Source organism: Somniosus microcephalus, chromosome 5, assembly GCF_052327205.1.
Source record: "Somniosus microcephalus isolate GS21.2 chromosome 5, FLI_Smic_1.0, whole genome shotgun sequence".
Lineage (NCBI taxonomy): Eukaryota > Metazoa > Chordata > Chondrichthyes > Squaliformes > Somniosidae > Somniosus > Somniosus microcephalus.
Window position 1 is genome coordinate 236,163,961 of NC_140991.1, and position 21,879 is coordinate 236,185,839.

Here is a 21,879-nt window from a genome sequence, read left to right on the forward strand (position 1 = left end):
CCTCCTCTACTCCCTCTTCACCCACGACTGTGTGGCTGTTCATGGTTCCAACACCATCAAGTTTGCGGATGATACCACGGTAGTAGGCCAGATCGCCAACAACGATGAGTCAGCCTACAGGGAGGAGGTCCAGCATCTCGTGAAGTGGTGCGCCGATACCAACCTGGCCCTTAACATCAAGAAAACCAAAGAAATCATTGTGGACTTCAGGAAGTCTAAAGGCGGAAGTCACACCCCCATCCACATCCATGGGGCTGTGGTGGAAAGGGTGGACAGCTTTAAGTTCCTCGGAGTCCACATCACAGAAGACCTCTCCTGGTCCCTCAATACCTCCTCTCTGGTGAAGAAGGCCCAGCAGCGCCTATATTTCCTAAGGAAGCTGAAGGGATGTAACCTGTCACCCCTGATCCTCTCTAACTTTTACCGCTGCACAATAGAGAGCATCCTGACAAACTGTATCACAGTATGGTATGGCAGCTGTAGCTACTATGACCGGAAAGCCCTGCAGCGGGTAGTCAAAACTGCCCAACACATTACCGGCACCCGGCTACCGACCATAGAGCAAATATACCAGAAACGCTGTTTACGGAGGTCACGGTCCATCATCAAAGACCCTACCCACCCCAGCCACAGTCTGTTCGCCCTCCTGCCATCTGGGAGACGCTACAGATGCATTCGCACCCGAACGACCAGATTTAGGAACAGCTTCTTTCCCAGGGCTGTCATCCTACTGAACTCCACAAATAAACTCTAAAGCCTGCACATCTGCCAATGCACTTTATTATGGTTATGTTTATGTTAATGTATTACAAGACAAATGACTGTTGAATGTTTAAATGTCTTAATCTAAATGTACACTCTCGGGAGCCGCAAGCCTACATTTCGTTGTACTGCACTTGTGCACTAACAATGACAATAAAGTTGATTATTATTATTATTACTCAATGAGTACTTTGTATCGGTGTTTACTAAGGAGGTGGATGCTGGCAAAATATCAGTAGCAGTGGAAAAGGTAGAAGCAATGGAAGGGATGAAAATTGATAGACAGGATGTACTAGAAAGGCTGGGTATGCTTAATAAGTTGCCTGGTCCAGATGGCTTGCATCCCAAGTTGCTAAGGGAATTGGGGAGGAGATAGCGGAAGCGCTTGCCATAATTTTCCAATCTTCCCTAGATGTGGGGGAGGTGCCTAAGGATTGGAAAGTGGCAAATGTGACACCATTGTTCAAGAAAGGGTGCAAGGACAATCCTAGTAACTACAGGCCAGTCAGTTTAATATCAGTGGTGGGTAAAGTTTTACAAACAATAATCAAGGAAAAAATTAATGGGCACTTGGAGAGGTTTAAGCTAATTAAGGAGAGCCAACACAGATTTATAAAAGGCTAATCTAATTGAATTTTTTGATGAACAGGGAGGATCGATGAAGGGAATGCAATAGATGTTGTCTACATGGATTTTAGGAAGGCGTTTGACAAAGTACCACATAGAAGGCTGGTTAACAAAATTGAGGCTCATGGAACAGGTGGGTCAGTGGCAGCTTGGATAACGAATTGGCTTAAGGACAGAAAGCAGCGAGTTGTGGTAAATGGCTGTTTTTCAGACTGGAGGATGGTAGACAGTGGTGTTCCCCAAGGGTCAGTGCTGGGGCCACTGCTTTTTTAATGACATGGATATTGTAATACAGAGTAGAATTTCTAAATTTGTCGATTGCCACACCCTCAATTTGGTGTCCAACAGTGAGGATGATATCAATCGACTGCAACAGGACATAGAAAGGCTAGCAGAATTGACAAACAAATGGCAGATAGAATTTGAGAGAGAAGTGTAAGGTGATGCATTTTGGCAGAAGGAACAGGGAGAGGCAATATACACTTAATGGCACAGTTTTAAAGTGTGTGCAGGGACAGAGGGACCTGGGAGTTAATGTGCATTGGTCCCTGAAGGTGGCGGGACATATTGAGAGAGTGGCTAGCAAAGCATCTGCGATCTTGGGCTTCATAAATAGAGGTATTGAGTACAAAAGTAGAGAAGTTATGCTGAATCTTTATAAAGCGCTGGTTAGGCCACAACTGGAGTATTGCGTCCAGTTCTGGTCACCACACTTTAGGAAGGATGTGAAGGCCCTTGAGAGGGTGCAGAGGAGATTTATCAGAATGGTTCCAGGGATGGAGGATCTTAGCTACAAGGACAGGTTGGAGAAGCTGGATTTGTTTTCATTAGAGCAAAGGAGGTTGAGGGGTGATTTGATAGAGGTGTACAAGATTATGACGGGTTTGGATAGGCTAGACGGGGAAAGGTTGTTCCCACTAGTTGATGGTACAAGGACTAGGGGACACAGATTTAATATTTTTGGCAGGAGATACGGGGGGGATGTGAGGAAAAACTTTTTTACGCAGAGAGTGGTGAGGACCTGGAACTCGCTGCCGACGGAAGTGGTGGAAGTGGAGACACTCAATCTTTTCAAGGGGAGACTGGATAGGCATTTGAGGGAAATAAACTTGCACGGCTATGGAGATAGAGCAGGGGAATGGGACTGACTCAATTGCTCTGCAGAGAGCCGGCAAGGACTCAATGGGCTGAATGGCTTCCTTCTATGCCGTTATGACTCTATGACCTAGCTGTTGGGCAGGCAAAGACACATTCTAGCTCAACTGGAGTAAGGATTTGCCTAGGGGACTCGGGGCTTACCTTTGCAAGAAGTCAGAGATGTTACACTCAAGAAAAATTCTCTACAGTGAATACCCAAAAATCTAACACCCTCAATAGTTTACAAATATCTACTGCTAAAGTAAGATGGTGTTCAAAAACTTTCTGATGAGTCTATCAAACTAGCATCACTCTCCTCACAGCACTGAAAGGTCAATATACAGTATTCTGTGACCCAAGATATCAGGGATTTGAAATGGTGAAATTCAAACATTAAGATTCAAAGTCGGAATAACTTAGGTGTCCAAATATTTAAAAACAAAAACTTTAACAACTTGGAATTTAAAAGTCACACGGTCCAGAACTTAATATTGTGGCCTTGAGGGGTGCATTTATGGTGCAGTCTGAGACCTGTAGTTGCAGTGTGGCTTTCAGCCAGATAGTACCACATTAGAGAGAAAATCTGAACTAAAAACAGCAAATGATGGAAAAACACAACAGACCAGGCAACATCTGTAAAGAGAAATGACAAGTTTGGGCGTTTACCCTTCATCAGAATTACATGTGTAATGCTGCTCTCCCCATGGGAGTTAAAATTTAAATGTTCTGAAAAAATGGAACACATTTAAAATCAACTGTAGGTAGGTTGAAAAAAGTGTTGAAGAGCACTTTTAACAGTTAAACTGCACTGGAGTTACTTTCCATGCAATGTTAAACCAAAGCAGTGAGACAACCTCCTCTCGGGAGGTCAGGTTAGTTTCCAACTCTGGATTTACACTGCAGCTTTATTGTCAACTAGCTGGAGTGCCCGGCGGTGCCGAGGCTTTTTCGAGGGCATCTTGTTGTTGGAAGAGGGAGAGCGAGCGCGCGCGGCTGGGGGGCCGGGGGGGGGGGGGGGGGGGGGAAAAAGAGCGCGCGCGGCTGGAGGGGGGTGGGGAAGAGCGCGCGCGACCGGAGGGGGGGGGGGGGGGGAAGAGCGCGCGCGGCCGGAGGGGGGGGGGGGGGGGGGAAGAGCGCGCGCGACCAGGGGGGGGGGGGGGGGGAAGAGCGCGCGCGACCGGAGGGGGGGGAAGAGCGCGCGCGACCGGAGGGGGGGGGGGGGGGAAGAGCGCGCGCGACCGGAGGGGGGGGGGAAGAGCGCACGCGACCGGAGGGGGGGGGGGGGGGAAGAGCGCGCGCGACCGGAGGGGGGGGGGGGGAAAAGAGCACGCGCGACTGGAGGGGGGGGGGGGAAGAGCGCGCGCGACTGGAGGGGGGGGGGAAGAGCGCGCGCGTCTTGAGGGGGGGGGAAGAGCGCGCGCGACTGGAGGGGGGGGAAGAGCGCGCGCGACTGGAGGGGGGGGAAGAGCGCGCGCGACTGGAGGGGGGGGGGGAAGAGCGCGCGCGACTGGAGGGGGGGGAAGAGCGCGCGCGACTGGAGGGGGGGGGGGAAGAGCGCGCGCGACTGGAGGGGGGGGGGGAAGAGCGCGCGCGACGGGGGGGGGGGGGGAAGAGCACGCGCGACCGGGGGGGGGGGGGGGGGGGGGGGGGGGGAGGGCGCGTGCGACCAGGGGGAGGGGGGGGGGAGAAGGGGGAAGGGGAGTCCCCGAGCCCCGCCCCCCGATCTCCGTCGTCCCGTCCCCCAATCCCCGATGTCCCGCTCCCCGGTGTCCCAATGTCCCGCCCCCCTATCTCCCGATGTCGCGAGCCTCGCCCCCCGATGTCCCGAGCCCGCCCCCCACCCTCCCGCTCTCTGGAGCCCCGCCCACCCGCTCTCCCGAGCCCCGCCGGCTTCAAGACCAGCGAGACGCCACCGCGCAACCTACCGCGTGAGGCCCGGCCTGACTCAAGTTGCGCTCCGGGCAGAAGATGACGCGGACGCTGACTGCCGCCCCGCCCGCCTTTACTAAGATGGCGGCGGTGGCGACGCTCGGCTCAGGCCCGCCCCCTCCAGCCTTCACAAAGATGGCGGCGATCGCTGGGCTTTTGTCGATCGCGACGGGAGGCGCCTAGCTTGGGCGTGGCTGGTCAACAGACGCCCAGGCTTTGAGGCCTGGAAAACGGTGAAAGGTAGGAAAATTATAGAGGTTAGACAGAAGATTTACAAATTAATTAACTTTTTTAAAAAACAATTTGTCTTTTAAAAGCAACTTTTTTTTTGCTGGAAATGTAGATTTGAAAAGAAACACGCAGAAAGCGGGAAAAAGAAATGAAAAGTTTGGAATCAAGATGGCGGCGACTCACCTCGGTTCAGAACGATATGGCCCGCCCACACAGTCAGGTCACCAAAGCGTAGGGTTGGTCAATCGTCCCGTCACTTGACTGTAGGAGGGCCCGCCTGCATGCGCCAGGAACCCGGCGTACGATTGGTTGACTTCGAGGTCACTATCGCTAATGAGCGGATAATGAGATGCTAATGAGCGGAATTTTGAACGTTTTCTGGATACCGCGGGCGCAATTTTTGTCCGGCCGAAACGTAAATAAGCTTACGACCGTTTTGGAACGGTAAGCTTTCTTTTGACGTAACGCACGCGTAGGTACGCTCTATAACTTTCGAGCGCATAGCCGGACAGACGCACACCGGAGGACAGACTGACAGACAGATTAGACAGACAGATCCTATATATATATATATAACCGCTTTCCAGCAACTTATATATATTATATATATATATATATATATATATATATATATATATAGATAGATTAAACCGCTTTCCAGCAACTCAAAAGTTGCAGTAAATGCACCCCAAGTTGATCCACGTCTCAGAACTGCCCAGCTCTCATGATGTTGAGAGTAAATATCAAGCTTCTAATATGAGAGATTAAAAAGAAAAACTGATTGCTAGAAGTCAGAAGTGAATCTTGGTACCTCACTCCCAACATTATACCAGCTTTTTTTTCAGGTATTGACTAACCTGTTGTGCATTTCCACTTTGTTTCATATAATATATATATTTATTTACATCACATATGCGCACACAGCAATATGTGTGTAAACTTCGACAGAGTTGTAATAAACGTAGACAAAATAAAAATTCACCTGTGGCCATCTGGTATTAGACAGAGCTCTTTGCTTTATTTCTTCAACTGTTTTCCGGCGGGAATGCTGGTCTGAACGAGACACTAAGACTGGCTGAATGTACTTGATCAAAGCTGGTGAAAGAAATGTCACAAGACTCAGTTAAATTAAACAAAAGCTTGAGAAACCTGTGTGGTTCACAGTGCTATCCACTGTAGAATAATTGAAAATAGGCACCTTGTATGATTTCAAGATTTTAATAGTATATTCTTGAGCTAATTATAACCAGGGATATCACAATATTACACTTGACAAGGATATATTCCTTATTACAATAACCTGTTTTGCCCATATCATGCAGTCATAAATCTATCGTTACTGAAAAGCAACAATTGGAAGCTACTGATGTTGTTTCCTGGTTCTGTATGTGCTTGCAGCAGACATCTTTCTGTGACGGGGCAGTTAGAGCACCAGATCCATAGAAGTTTACAGCACAGCAAATAGGATTCATTTGTGGGAGGCACTTTTTTCACAATATTCGTATATACTATAAACTACCTGTCTTTTAAAAAATATAATCAAATAGAATTTGCTTGATGTTAGATTGCATCCATGCAGTCACAGTTTAGAATGAAACAGCAGTGTTGTTACTCTACTCCTACTCTTACTCCAGTGACCCCAGTGCTCTATCATTAGCCAATGACATGGTCACATCTACTAATGGGGACACTCGTGCATGGTAGGATCGTTGCATTTTCGTATTTTATTGGGCTATCTACATTATTAGGCCACAATTTATATCTTCCCAGTTTCATGAGGGGAGAGTGAAGAAAGGGAAGTTAATACTTGGCATAAGACTAGTAATGTCTCTCTCAATTGCTTAAGAATGATTCTACTGTTCCCCTGAAAACTAGTGATTTTTTTTTTTAACCATTATTTAAGGTCCGACACTTTCTAGCTACCATCCAATGCCCTTCAATGAGCCAATAGGCAGAAGACCTTGGTTTTCTTTCATTCAGAAAGTTACTTGTTCTTTAATATTCTGTACTTCGTCTTTCATGGAAACAGTGAACCCTACCCACCTCAGAAGGCTTTGGATATTACTCAAATTTCTGATGTGTGAGACAGTAACAGTTTTAGCACAAGAGATCTTCACTGGTAACTATTTATGTAGGGCAAATATCCCACCCACCATACCTAGTAAACCATCATTGAAATCTTGGGTGTTGGTGATCTTGTAGGAGAGATAGTGATTTGTAAGTCCAACCACGTTGGCCTATTATTTTAGTGCAAGTTAAATGCAACATGGGAAATCCAATATTCTTCACTGTGCTTTAGGGCTCCCACTGGAAATTCCTCTGGATTCTGGTGCGGGCCGTTGACCTCATTTTATTTACAAAATGTCAATCCATTACAAATTCTGTGATCCATTTGCATCTTAATGCTCTGGACAATAGTTTGGTTAGAGAGAATTATGTTTTTTGTAAAGTGCTTTAGGATATTTTGCTATGCTGAAAGGTTGAACATAAATGCAAGGCACATGGGATTGGGGGCAAGGTATTGACTTGGATAGAGAACTGGTTGGCGGACAGAAAGCAAAGAGTTAGAATGAACGGGTCGTTTTCCGACTGGCAGGCAGTGACTAGTGGGGTACCGCAAGGATCGGTCCTAGGACACCAGCTGTTCACAATATATATTAATGATCTGGACGAGGGAATTGGATGTAATATCTCCAAATTTGCAGACGACACAAAGCTGGGTGGGAGGGTAAGCTGTGAGGAGGATGTCGTGAAACACCAGTACGATTTGGACAGGTTGGGTGATTGGGCAGAAACATGGCAAATGCACTATAATGTGGATAAATGTGAGGTTATCCACTTTGGTGGCAAAAACAGGAAGGCAGATTATTATTTGAATGGCAATAGATTGGGAGAAGGGGAAGTGCAAAGAGACCTGGGTGTTCTTGTGCACCAGTCGCTAAAGGTAAGCATGCAGGTGCAGCAGGCGGTTAAGAAGGCAAATGGTATGTTGGCCTTCGTAGCAAGAGAGTTCGAGTACTGGAACAAGGATGTCTTGCTACAGTTGTACAGGGCCTTGGTGAGACCGCACCTTGACTATTGTGTGCAGTTTTGGTCGCCTTACCTGAGGAAGGACGTTCTTGCCATGGAAGGAATGCAGCGAAGATTCACCAGGCTGATACCTGGGATGGCAGGAATGACGTATGAGGAGAAATTGTGTGTCGATTGGGCTTATACTCACTGGAGTTTAGAAGGTTGAGAGGGGATCTCATCGAAACCTATAAAATTCTGTCAGGCCTGGACAGACTAGATGCAGGAAGGATGTTTATGATGGCCGGGGAGTCCAGAACCAGGGGTCATAGTCTAAGGATAAGGGGTAAGCCATTTAGGACTGAAATGAGGAGGAATTTCTTCACCCAGAGAGTGGTGAACCTGTGGAATTCTCTGCCACAGAGGGCGGTGGAGGCCAGTTCATTAAATATATTCAAGAAAGAGTTGGATATATTTCTTAAGGCTAAAGGGATCAAGGGATATGGGGAGAAGGCAGGGACAGGGTACTGAATTTGGATGATCAGCCATGATCTCATTGAATGGCGGAGCAGGCTCGAAGGGCCGAATGGCCTACTCCTGCTCCTATCTTCTATGTTTCTATGTTTCTCATTTAGATAGTGCTGCAAGTTGGATAGTGAAGATGGCATACTGTTACCTTATTATAAATTATACTTTGGTATAGCAATTGTTGTCCCTAATTTGCAGTCAGTGACGAAGCGAAGGCACACGCCGCAGACCTCTAAGAAAGCTGACCACAGATTTCGCAAAAACTTTAAGTTTCTCGACGTGTAATTGATTGTAGAGCTTTCAATAGGGGATTCCTAATGCGATGCAGTCGTGACATCACCAAACTGTCTAAGCAGCCAATCACATTGAAGAATTCTCAGACAGCAAACCAGGAAATGAAATGCAATGATTATCTTCACTTTTTAAAAATGTTAGAGAGCAAAATAAAGATTGGGACACAAACATGGGGTTAAGGAAGAAGTTGAAATCAATGAACAAACTTTAAAAAGTAATTTTTTTTTAAATCTAGTAAATGTTATCATAATGGAGAAATTTGACATTCCACACATATAAAAATTATTTTCAGTGCCAAAACGGTTGTTCAGCTGTCAATACCCTGTTAAAACATCAGTTATACCCATTCCAACAAGGCTTAACATTTAATGGTGATATTAGCACGGAAAAGCTCAAGTTTTCGTCACTGATTTTCGGATTGCCGGCTATTGGGGGGCGGGGGGGGGGCGTTGTCCACAGCGCAGCCTGTGTTGGAGCAGTGAATGACTGACTGCAACTTCAGGATTTCTGCATTTAGATGCGCATGCGCTAAATTCTGAAGTTACAGTAAACTGACATTTCGCCGTCACTACTCGCCTCAAAATCCAGGCCGTTATGGATATTCGTAACTTTATTATACAAACAGAACCAAAAATTATTTAGAAAAAGGACACTTTCAAAGCATTGTAATAATCAGAACAAATAATGACCAGACCTGCAAATCCAAAAATAAACAGAAAATAATGGGAGGGTCTGACTTGAAATGTTAACCTCTTTCAGATGTTAATTAGTCCATTGTCTATTTCCAGCAATGTTTTTTTATTTCAATTGATCTTTAATTTGGCCAAAATAATCATCCCAATTAAATAGGCATTCAGCATATTTCACAATAATCTGTTGTCAGATTGAACCAGCTCCAGTTCAATTCAGTTCTGATGTTCCAGCTAATAAATGAATGATAAAACTACAATGCTACTGCAATATCAGCAGTCTTCTGTAAAACTAGATCTGAATGATTACATCAAATATGCATACAGAAAAGTGCAATACTCAAACTGACAGCCTTAATCTACCAGGCTAATCAGTCAATGTAATATTACAAAGTATTTACAGCACAGAAACAGGTCATTTGGCCCAAGCTGGTGTTTATATGTTACATACGACCTCCTCCCACCCTTCATCTAACTCCATCAACATATCCTTCTATTCCTTTCGCCCTAAGTTTATCTAGCTTCCCCATAAATGCATCTATGCTATTCACCGCCACCACTCCTTGTGGTAGCGAGTTCCACATTCTAACCACTCTCTGGGTAAAGAAGTGTCTCCTGAATTCCCTAATGGATTAATTAGTGACTCTTATATTTATGGGCCCTAGTTCTGGTCTCGCCTGCAAGTGGAAACATCTTCTCTGCGTTTACCCTATCAAACCCTTCCATAATCTTATATCTCTTCATGAGGTCACCCCTCAGTCTTCTCTTTTCTAGAGAAAAGAGCCCAGCCTGTTCAATCTTTCCTGATATAATTCCAGTAAATCTTTTTACACCTTCGCTAGTGCTTCTATATCCTTGTTATAATATGGAGGCCAGAACTGTTCAGTCTTCCTTCTTCTTCTTAGGCAGTCCCTCAGAACCGAGGATGACTTGCTTCCACATTAAAAATGAGTTCTCAGGTGACTGATGAGTCCAATGCGGGACCTACAGTCTCGTTCACAGGTGGGGCAGATGGTGGTTGAAGGGGCGGGTGGGTGGGTTAACGTGCGCTCCTTGCGCTTGGCTTCCGCTTGCTCCCGGCGAAGAGACTCGAGGTGTTCGGCGCCTTCTCGGATGCTTCTTCTCCACTTTGTGCGGTCTTGGGCCAGGGATTCCCAGGTGTCAGTGGAGATATTGCACTTTTTCCAAGGAGGCTTTGAGGGTGTCCTTGAAGCGTTTCCTCTGCCCTCCTGGGGTTCTCGCCGTGCCGGAGCTCCGAGTAGAGCGCTCGTTTTGGGAGTCTCGTATCGGGCATGCGGACGATGTGACCCGTCCATCGGAGCTGATCGAGCGTCGTCAAAGCTTCGATGCTGGGGATGTTGGCCTGAGCGAGAACACTGACGCTAGTGCACCTATCCTGCCAATGAATTGGCAGGATAGGCGCACAGTACTCAAGTGTGGTCTAACCAAGGTTATATACACGTTTAACTTCTCTGCTTTTCAATTTTATCCCTCTAGAAATGAATCCCAGTGCTTTGTTTGCTTTTTTGAAAATGGCTTTACTAACCTGCATCGCTACTTTTAGTGATTTGTGTACAGTATCTGTATCCCCAGATCTCTGTTCCTCTACTCCATTTAGACACTTACTTTCCAAGGAGTATGTGGCCTTCTTATTCTTCCTACCAAAATGTACTACCTCACATTTATCTATATTGGCGTTCATTTGCCAACTGCATGCTGTTGTAGGAAAAATGATTCCTCGGAAACTAGACTTTGAGTAAGAGAGACAACTTTATTAAATGACAGAGCTCTGGGAGAAGAGTCTGCAACCACGCGGTCTGCGAGAGCACCTTCTCCCCGATTGTAGTACGTGCCGAGCTTATATACAATTCCAAGAAGTTGGTTTTAGATCATTTACATTCATCCAATCAATTCGTTTATTAGCGCATATCGTTATTTTCCTCCAGTCAGGAGTTTACACACTTGTGTTGCCAATTCTGCCTCTTCAGGTCTTCGTTCCGTCTTGTTCCCCGGCGGAATGTGATTAGTTCGAGAATAGGATACAAGTGATTAGTTCGATGATAGGATACCAGTGAACCTGGTTAGTCCTCAGTGATCCAATTAGTCCCAGTCAGGACACGAGACGAACTTTGTTCCAGCCATGTGTAAGCGTGGCATGTCTCACTGTGCAGTGATTCAATTAGTCCCAGTCAGCAAATTTGTTGTTTGTGTCTTTTCCAGCAAAATCTTGTCCAGCAAAATTTTATTCTAACAATGCCCATTCTGCAAGTTTATTAATTTCTTCCTGTATTTTATCATAGTCATCCTCAAATTTTGAAATTGTACTTCCGATTCCAGAGTCCAAATCATTTACGTAAATATAGTGAACAACAGTGGTCTCAGCACTGATCCTTGTGGAACACCACTTCCCACCATTTGCCAATCTGAGTAACTACTCTTTACTACTGGTATTAATGATCTGGATGTAGGTTTTAGGGGCACGATCTGCAAATTTGCAGCTGATACTAAGATCTGTGTGAGTGTTAGGAATCACAAAGAAAAAGGGTGGGACTCCCAAATCTCCCAAATGTTCTTAATGAATACTTTGTGTCTGTCTTCACAAAAGTGAGGGATGATGCAGACATTGTAGTTAAGGAGGAGTGTGAAATATTAGATTAGATAAACATAGTGAGAGAGGAAGTATTAAGGAGTTTAGCATCTTTGAAAGTAGATAAATCAGCAGGCCCGGATGAAATGTATCCCAGGCTGTTGAGAGAAGCAAGGGAGGAAATAGCAGAGGCTCTGACCATCATTTTCCAATCCTCTCTGGCTACAGGTGTGGTGCCGGAGGACTGCTAATGTTATACTGTTGTTTAAAAAGGGAGAAAGGGATAGACCAAGTAATTACTGGCCAGTCAGCCGAACCTCGGTATTGGGCAAATTATTGGAAAAAATTCTGAGGGACAGTATTAATCATCATTTAGAAAGGCACAGATTAATCAAGGACAGTCAGCATGGATTTGTTAAGGGAAGGTCGTGTCTTACTAGTACGATAGCAAAATACTGCGGATGCTGGAAATCTGAAATAACAGAAAATGCTGGAAAAACTCAGCAGGCCAGGCAACATCCGTGGAGAGAAATAGAGTCAACGTTTCAGGTCGAAACCCTTCGTCAGGACTGAAAAAACACAGGAAATGAAACAGATTAACAGGCCAGGTTGGGGGCTGGGAAATGGCAATGAAAGAACAAGAGAGAAGTGAAGAGACATTAAGAGGTACAGCCTTCCGGACTCTATATCGAGTTCAATAATTTCAGATCATAACCTCGGCCCCTATTACATTTTTATATATTTTTTTTATCCACACCTTTGTTTTGTGACCTCCCCCCTTTTTTTCTCTCCCACATGGCAGCTGTCTCTCATTCTGCCAGCGCATTTCACACCTAATCTAGAGCCGTCTTTTGTCTCTTTACTAGTCCTATCACCATCTCGTCTCATTTTGAATACCTCTTAATGTCTCTTCACTTCTCTTTTGTTCTTTCATCGCCATTTCCCAGCCCCCAAATTGGCCTTTTAATCTGTTTCATTCCCTGTGCTTTTTCAGTCCTGACGAAGGGTTTCAACCTGAAATGTTGACTCTTTCTCCACGGATGTTGCCTGGCCTGCTGAATTTTTCCAGCATTTTCTGTGGTTATTTCATGTCTTACTAACTTGATAGAATTTTTGGAAGAAGTAACAAGGAGGGTCGATGAGGGTAGCACATTTGATGTAGTCTACATGGATTTTAGCAAGGCTTTTGACAAGGTTCCATATAGCAGACTGGTCAGAAAAGTAAAAGCCCATGGGATCCAAGTGAAAGTGGCAAGTTGGATCCAAAATTGACTCAGTGGCAGGAGCAAAGGGTAATGGTCAATGGATGTTTGTGTGACTGGAAGGCTTTTTACAGTGGGGTTCAGCAGGGCTTACTACTAGGTCTATTGTTTTTTGTGGTATATATCAATCATTTAGACTTCAATGTAGGGGGCATGATTAAGAAGTTTGCAGATGATACAAAAATTGGTCGTATGGTTGATAGTGAGGAAGAAAACCGTAGACTGCAGGAACATATCAATGGACTGGTCAGGTGGGTAGAAAACTGGCAAGTGGAATTCAATCTGGAGAAGTGAGTTAATGCATTTGGGGAGGGCTAACAAGGCAAGGGAATACATAATAAATGGTAGGACACTGAAGTGTAGACGAACAGAGGGACCTTGGAGTGAGTGTCCACCGATCCCTGAAGGTAGCAGGGCAGGTAGATAAGGTGGTTACGAAGGCATACAGGATACTTTTCTTTATTAGCCAAGGCATAGAATATAAGAGCAGGGAGTATAAAACACGAGTTAGGCCACAGATAGAGTACTGCGTATAGTTCTGGTCACCACATTACAGGAAAGATGTGACTGTACTAGAGAGGGTACAGAGATTTACGTGGATGTTGCCAGTACTGGAGAATATTTGCTATGAGGAAAGATTGGATAGGCTGGGGTTGTTTTTTTTGGAACACAGGAGGCTGAGGGGAGACTTAATTGAAGTGTATAAAATTATGAGGGGCCTAGATAGAGTGGACAGGAAGGACCTATTTCCCTTAGCAGAGGGGTCAATAACCAGGGCACATAGATTTAAAGTAATTGGTAGAAGGATTAGAGAGGAATTGAGGAGAATTCTTTTCCACCCAAAGGGTGGTGGGAGTCTGGAACTCGCTGCCTGAAATGGTGGTAGAGGCAGAAACCCTCATCACATTTAAAAAGTACTTGGCGAGTACGTGAAGAACCGTAACCTACAGGGCTATGGATCAAAAGCAGAGTGGGATTAGGCTGGATGGCTCTTTTTAGGCCGGCGCGACCATGGGCCGAATGGCTTCCTTCTGTGCCGTAAATTTCTATTATTCTATGACTGTAGATAAGCTCTTCTGCTTCAGGTGGATGTTAATGTGTTGGGGAATTGGGCTCATGACTGGCAAATAATGTATAACTTGGATAAGTGCAGTGTTCTGCATGTGGGCAGGGCAAATGCTCAACATTCACACACCCTTCAGGGAAAAGCAATAAAGGTGGAGATAGAGAGATTTGGGCATTCTAGTTCATACATCTCTAAAGGTACTTAAGCAATGCCGTGAAGCAATAGCTAGAGCAAATAGGGTGTTGGTGTGTAGCCATAGGACAATTGAGTACAAGATGAGGCAAGCCATTTTGTCCTTGTACAAGACCTTGGTCAGGCCTCACTTGGAATACTGTGCCCAGTTTTGGTCTCCTCACATGGTGGGTGATATTGAGGCCTTGGAAAGGGTGCCGAGGAGGGACACTAGACTAATTCCCAGTTTAAAGCATCTTAGTTATCAAGATAGGCTAAAACAGTTGGGACTCGACACTTGAGAAGCGCAGACTTGGAGGTGATCTGATTGAAGTTTAAGATAATGAAGGGAATAGATTGTGTTCCACTTGACAGTTTGTTCCAATTCATTGGAACCAAGGGTCACAAATTTAAAACAACAGAAAATGCTGGAAATACTCAGGTGGTCAGGTAGCACCTGTGGAGAGAGAAACCGAGTCAACGTATCAGGTCGATGACCCTTCGTCAGAACTGGAAAAAGCTGGAGATGGAACAGGTTTTTAAGCAAGTGCAGGGAAAGGGGGAAGGGGAGGAAAGAACAAAAGGGAAGGTCTGTGACAGGATGGAAGGCAGGAGTGATTAAGAGACATTAAGAGATGGTGCAAGGCAAAAGGAGATGGTAATGGGACAAGTTAAGAAACAAAAGATGGCTCTAGATCAAGTGTAAATGGCATTGGCAGAATGAAAGACAGCTGTCATGTGGGATAGAGAAAAAAATTTTTAATAAATGGAAAAAAGATAGGGGCAGAGGTTATGGTCTGAAATTGTTGAACTCTATTTTGAGTCCAGAAGGCTGCAAGGTGCCTAATCAAAAGATGAGGTGCTGTTCCTCGAGCTTACGTTGAGCTTCATTGGAACAGTGCAAGAGGCCGAGGACGGTGACGTCGGAGTGGGAGTGGAGCAGAGAATTAAAGTGACAGGCGGCCAGAAGCTCGGGGTCACCCTTACGGACTGAACGGAGGTGTTCTGCAAAGTGGTCACCCAATCTGCGTTTGTTCTCCCCAATGTAGCGGAGACCGCATCGTGAGCAGCGAATACAGTATACTAAATTGCAAGAAGTACAAGTAAATCACTGTTTCACCTGGAAGGAGTGTTTGGGGCCCTTGACAGAGGAAAAATGGCAGGTGTTGCATCTCCTGCACTTGCATGGGAAGGTGCCGGGCAAAGGGGAAAGGGTGTTGGGGTTGATAGAGGAGTGGACTAGGTTGTCACGGAGGGAGCACTCTCTTTGGAATGCTGAAAGGGGAGGTGAGGGGAAGATGTGTTTGGTGGTGGGATCACTTTGGAGGTGGCGGAAATTTAAGTTGTACAAGGCCAGAATTAGGTCAGATGTCAGGAGGTGGTTCACTTCCCAAAAGAATAGTGGACCTCTGGAACATAATGGACCTTTACTCTCATCTCCTATTTCTTTTATCTTCAGATTTGTTATTTTCACCAGATCCCTCCCCCCGTCTTACTAGTTTAAACTCCTATTGACAGTCCTATTTATCCTTCTCGCTAGGACACTGGTCCCACACCGATTCAGGTGGGGAGCCCATCCCAGTGGTAGATACTTCTTGCCCCAGTACTGGTGCCAGTGTCCCATGAAATGGAACCCCTCCTTCCCACACCAATCTTTCAGCCTATCCCTGTGTTAATTAGCACGCGGCTCGGGTAGTAATCGAGTGTACCACCTGTGAGGTCCTGTTTTTTAATTTGGTTCCTAACTTCTGATAGTCCCTTAGCAGGACCACCTCCCTTTTCTTTCCTAGGTCATTGGTCCCAACATGGACCACAACAACTGGATCTTCCCCCTCCATTTCCAAGTTCCTCTCCAGTTGCTCAGAGATATCCTTTACCTTTGCACCAGGTAGGCAACACACACTTCCAGATTCTCGGTCGCGACTGCAGAAGATGCCATCTATCCCTCTAATTATCGAATATCCCATGACTACTACCTTTCTATTCCACTCTTCCTCCCCTTGGACTGCCTCCTGTTCCATGGTTAACATTCTGGCTGTTCACCTCGCAGCCTACATCTTCATCGGTAGCAAGTATATTGCACCTGTTGGGCAGGACTAGTGTCTGTGGGACCCTCCTTCTCCATCTCCTGCTGGCTAAGTTACACTCTCCCTTTCCTGCACTTACACTTTCTTCGGAGGTATGACTGCATTCTGGAGGAAACTATCCAAAAATTCCTTCCTCTCACTTATGTGTCGGAGTGTCTCGAACGCGCACTCCAGCTCAAGCCAGAGACATTTACTGCAGATGCGGCAATCTGGGACAGTTTCACTAACATCTAATCAATGAGTCAACTACAAAGATGATAACTGTTAGGATAAAATTTGGTTTAAGGAATATAAAGGGGTCCTCAATATTCGACCGGTATAAAATTTGAAAGGTACCATTTAGTCTTGTTAGCTGGAAGACTAAACGCAAAGCACCATGGGATACTTGGCTATATTAACTCTTTTAAACTACAGGAAACTTTGTGATATCCGGCACCAACAGGACCGAGCTGTTGCCAATCTATCAAAACTGCCGGACATACAAAGTTAATCTTGAAGCATACGGAGGTTTTCATCTCCGTATCTGACAACAAACACTGCTGCTTAGCAACAGCTTCTAAACAGTCGGCTGCAGCTGCAAGCGTCTCTAGCTGAAGCTGTTGCTATAGCTACAGACCTTGCAGTGCCTGACTGGGGAAAAAAAGCAACGAGAACTAAAAAAACTTATAGAAAACAGCTCCTGATTTTTGCCGTTAGATCGAGTATTCCAAACATATAACCTCCGGATAAACCAAAGTTTCCTGTAACAAGTAGATGACCAAGGACATGCCAAGCTCCGCTCGTAAATTACTTCGAGTACAGGTTTGGAGGAGGCCTCTTGAAAGAGATAAGACACAAAGGCACATTGATGAGATGCTAGCAGACAGGTCTTAAGAGAATAGTCAGCTGGCCCTTTTTGACTAGGGCTTTGTTCAGCAAGACCATGTCGTGCTGGGAATGCCTGCCTCCCTATTTTGATAGCAAGAATAAGAGATAAGCTCATGAATGCGAAGTTAGAGTGATGCTTTTGCAGCCCATAAGCTTGTCACTGAGGTATTCAGGGAGGTACTCGAGCTGGAAGGACAGGCCTAGTAGTTGATTGATTAACCATGTAAACCAATGAAGTATCAATATTCCCATGTATACACCCCATTAGTAAGAAGTGGGTGTTGTCTAATAAACTGTATAAACTAAGCTGTATTGTTACTTTTCCCTCAGAGAACGGCGCCTCCAGCTGGGGTGGCTGAGGTGGTTCTCCCGTGTGCACTCGTAATAAACTATTGATCTGGGATTAACACCCGAGTCTTTAGTTCTGTTTTACCATCCAGATTTTCCTCGCTTACACAGTTTCACTAACATCTAATCAATGAGTCAACTACAAAGATGATAACCTACTAAAAAAGGTGCTAGTATGGAAATTATTTCATGTGATTTGTTGACTTATAGCACTGGTCAATGCAAATCCTTGCGCATGTGGAATTTATGTATATTTACTAGTTTTCCAGATAGCAATTAAAATCTGCAACGGATGAGCTTTCAAGCTTAAAAAGTGAAAAGGAGCTTAATGTTTTGAGGTTTTTTTTTTTTTTTTTTTATAAAGACTGGGTGCCAGAAGCGCTGATGTTCCTTATCTAGATGAACAGAGCTCAAGACAACAACTTGTGGCCTCTTCCTGCAGTCCCCACCATCACAGATGCCAGCCTTCAGTCAATTTGATTCACTCCACGTAACATCAAGAAACAGCAATGGTTACGGGCACCTACAACATCCTGGCTGCAGTGCTTAAGACTGTGCTCCAGAACTAGTCACAACCCGAGCTAAACAGTTCCACTACAACTACAATGCTGGCACCTACCTGACAATGTGGAAAATTGCCCAGGTATATCCTGTCCACAAAAAGCAGGACAAATACAACCCAACCAATTCCCCAAACATCAAAGCGATGGAAGGAGTTGTCAACAGTATTATCAAGTGGCACTCACTCTTCAATAACCTGCCCATCGATGCTCAGTTGGGGTTCCACCAGGATCACTTGGCTCCAATCTCATTGTAGCCTTGGCCCAAACATGGATACAAGACATGGATTCAAAGGTGAAGGGAGGCAAGAGTGATTGCCTTCGACATAAAAAACAGTATTCGACCAAATATGGAACCATAAATCCCTAGTAAAACTGAAGTCAATGGGGTCAGGGGGAACTCTCCATTGGCTAGAGTCATATCTGGCATGAAGAAAGATGGTTGTAGTTGTTGGAGGCTAATCATCTCAGCCCCAGGACATTGCTGCAGGAGTTCCTCCGGGCAGCATCCTAGTATCTTCAGCTGCTTCATCAATGACCGTCCCTCCATTACAAGATCAGAAATTGGGCTGTTCGCTGATGATTTGAAATTCCTCAGATAATGAAGCTGTGCGTGCCCACATGCAGCAAGGCCTGGATAACATCCAGGTTTGGGCTGATAAGTGGCAAGCAATATTTGCGCCACACAAGTGCCAGGCAACAAGAGAGAACCTAACCATCTCCCCATGACATTCAATGACACGACCATTACCATCCTGGGGGTCACCATTAACTCAACTGGAGTAGCCACATAAATGCCATGGCTACTAGAGCAGGTCAGAGGCTAGGTATTCTACGGTTAGTGGTTCACCTCCTGACTCTGCAAAGCCTTCACACCACCTACAAGGGACAAATCAGGAGTCTGATGTAATACTCTCCACTTGCCTGGATATGTACAGCTGCAACAACACAAGGAGCTTGACACCATCCAGGATAAAGCAATTCACTTGCTCAGCACTCCATCGACTAACTTAAACATTCGCCCCTCCACCACTGGTGTACTATGGCTACAGTGTGTACTATCCACAGACCAACCAGAAGGACAAGGGCAGCAGGTGCACAGGAGCACCACCTATCCTGACTTGGACATGTCCTGCATTGTCGCTGTATAAATTCCAGCCTCACCAACAACGCCCACATGGGAATAATTAATTTTTTAAAATCTGGACTCAGTAAGGAGCACATTTATCATTATGTATTCTGTTATAAGTGTTGTACTTGCAGTTTATATTTTTAAATTCGGTAGCTTGCTAAGATCAACAGTGTGGAGCCTTCCAATGCATTGAAGATAAACATATAATGCCCTCAAGACAAATCTCTGTAACAGTGAGTCTATGGTTGGTACTGGGGAGAATTTTCAGCCAGTTCGCTTGGATTTACGGCAAGTCCAGTGGGTGAAATCACATGGATGTATGGGCGCAGCTATGAGCTGGTAGCTCAGCTCAAATATGAACTATTCCAATGGTAGCTCATCTGGCTAGCAGGACCAATAAAAAAGGAGTACGATAGCAAAATACTGCAGATGCCTATATTTCCTAAGGAGGCTGAAGGGATGTGACCTGTCACCCCTGATCCTCTCTAACTTTTACCGCTGCACAATAGAGAGCATCCTGACGAACTGTATCACAGTATAGTATGGCAGCTGTAGCTACTATGACCGGAAAGCCCTGCAGCGGGTAGTCAAAACTGCCCAACGCATTACCAGCACCCAGCTACCGACCATAGAGCACATATACCAGAAACGCTGTTTACGGAGGTCACGGTCCATCATCAAAGACCCTACCCACCCCAGCCACAGTCTGTTCGCCCTCCTGCCATCTGGGAGACGCTACAGATGCATTCGCACCCGTACGACCAGATTTAGGAACAGCTTCTTGCCCAGGGCTGTCATCCTACTGAACTCCACAAATAAACTCTAAAGCCTGCACATCTGCCAATGCACTTTATTATGGTTATGTTTATGTTAATGTATTACAAGCCAAATGTATGTTGAATGTTTAAACGTCTTAATCTAAATGTACACTCTCGGGAGCCACAAGCCTACATTTCGTTGTACTGCACTTGTGCACTAACAATGACAATAAAGTTGATTTGATTTGATTTGATTTGATGCTGGAAATTCGAAATAACAGAAAATGCTGGAAAAACTCAGCAGGCCAGGCAACATCCGTGGAGAGAAAAGAGTCAACGTTTCGGGTGAAAACCCCTTTGTCAAGACTAAAGAAGCACAGGAAATGAAATGGATTAAGAGGCCAGGCTGGGAGAGAACAAAAAAGAGACATTAAGAGGTATTCAAAACGAGACGAGATGGTGATAGGACTAGTGGAGACAAAAGACGGCTGTAGATTAGGTGTGAAATGCACTGGCAGAATGGGAGACAGCTGCCATGTGGGAGAGAGAAAAAAAAAGGGGGGGGGGGGGGGTGGGAGTGTCCAAAACAAAGGTGTGGATAAAAATAAGTAAAAATGGAATAGGGGCCGAGGTTATGATCTGAAATTGTTGAACTTGATATTGAGTCCGGAAGGCTGTAAAGTGCCTAATCGGAAGATGAGGTGCTGTTCCTCGAGTTTGCGGTGAGCTTCCGTGGAACAATGCAAGAGGCCGAGGACGGTGAGGTCAGAGTGGGAATGGGGCGGTGAATTAAAATGACAGGCGACCGGAAGCTCAGGGTCACCCTTATGGACTGAACGGAGGTGTTCCGCAAAGTGGTCACCCAATCTGCATTTGGTCTCCCCAATGTAGAGGAGACCACACTGTGAGCAGCAAATACAGTATACTAGATTGCAAGAAGTACAAGTAAATCGCTGTTTCACCTGGAAGGGGTGTTTGGGGCCCTGGACAGTGGGAAGTATAAGGGCAGGTGATACATCTCTTGCGCTTGCACGGGAAGGCGAAGAGCTTTCAGAATTCCTGTTCTACCTGGACCCCTCCCCCTGGCCTCTTACCCTCTCTAGATCTTTTCATCGCTAACTGCCGCCATGACATCGGCAGTCTCCATTTCTCTGCTCCCCTCACTCACTCCAACCTACCTCCCTCTGAACTTGCAGCACTCCATTCTCTTAGATCCAACCCTGACATCGTTATTAAACCTGCTGACAAGGGTGGTGCTGTTGTTGTTTGGCGAACTGACTTCTACATGGCGGAAGCTGAACGCCAACTCTCCGACACCTCCTCCTACCTCCACCTGGACCATGACCCCACTACCGAACATCAAACCACCGTTTCCAAGACTGTCACTGACCTCATCTCCTCTGGAGATCTTCCCCCTGCTGCCACCAACCTCATAGTTCCCCAAACCCGCACAGCCCACTTCTCAAATCAAATCAAATCAACTTTTATTGTCATTGTTAGTGCACAAGTGCAGTACAACGAAATGTAGGCTTGCGGCTCCCGAGTGTACAACTTGGATTAGGACACTTAAACATTTCAACATACATTTGTACATATATATTAGCATAAATATCCACAAACAGGACGGCCTTGGTAGACCCATCGTTTCAGCCTGTTCTTGCCCCACGGAACTTATCTCTTCCTATCTCGACTATCTTTTCTCCCCTTGTCCAGTCTCTTCCCACCTACATCCGCGACTCTTCGGACACCCTCCGCCATTTTAACAGTTTCCAGTTTCCCGGCCCCCAACCGCTTCCTTTTCACCATGGACGTACAATCCCTCTACACCTCCATCC

At 45.6% G+C, this 21,879-nt stretch overlaps 1 protein-coding gene across 12 annotated transcripts in view; it reads right to left on the reverse strand.

Annotated features, from left to right (window-relative positions):
• Positions 1 to 21,879, reverse strand: part of LOC147117609 (lysophosphatidylcholine acyltransferase 1-like) — a 309,307-nt gene that overhangs the window by 141,997 nt on the left and 145,431 nt on the right. For all 12 annotated transcript variants that reach the window (XM_085988725.1, XM_085988726.1, XM_085988727.1 and 9 more), the window contains one exon: positions 5,669 to 5,781. In XM_085988725.1, coding sequence (XP_085844851.1) covers positions 5,669 to 5,781 — 113 coding nt within the window. The remainder of the gene's footprint in view (positions 1 to 5,668; positions 5,782 to 21,879) is intronic.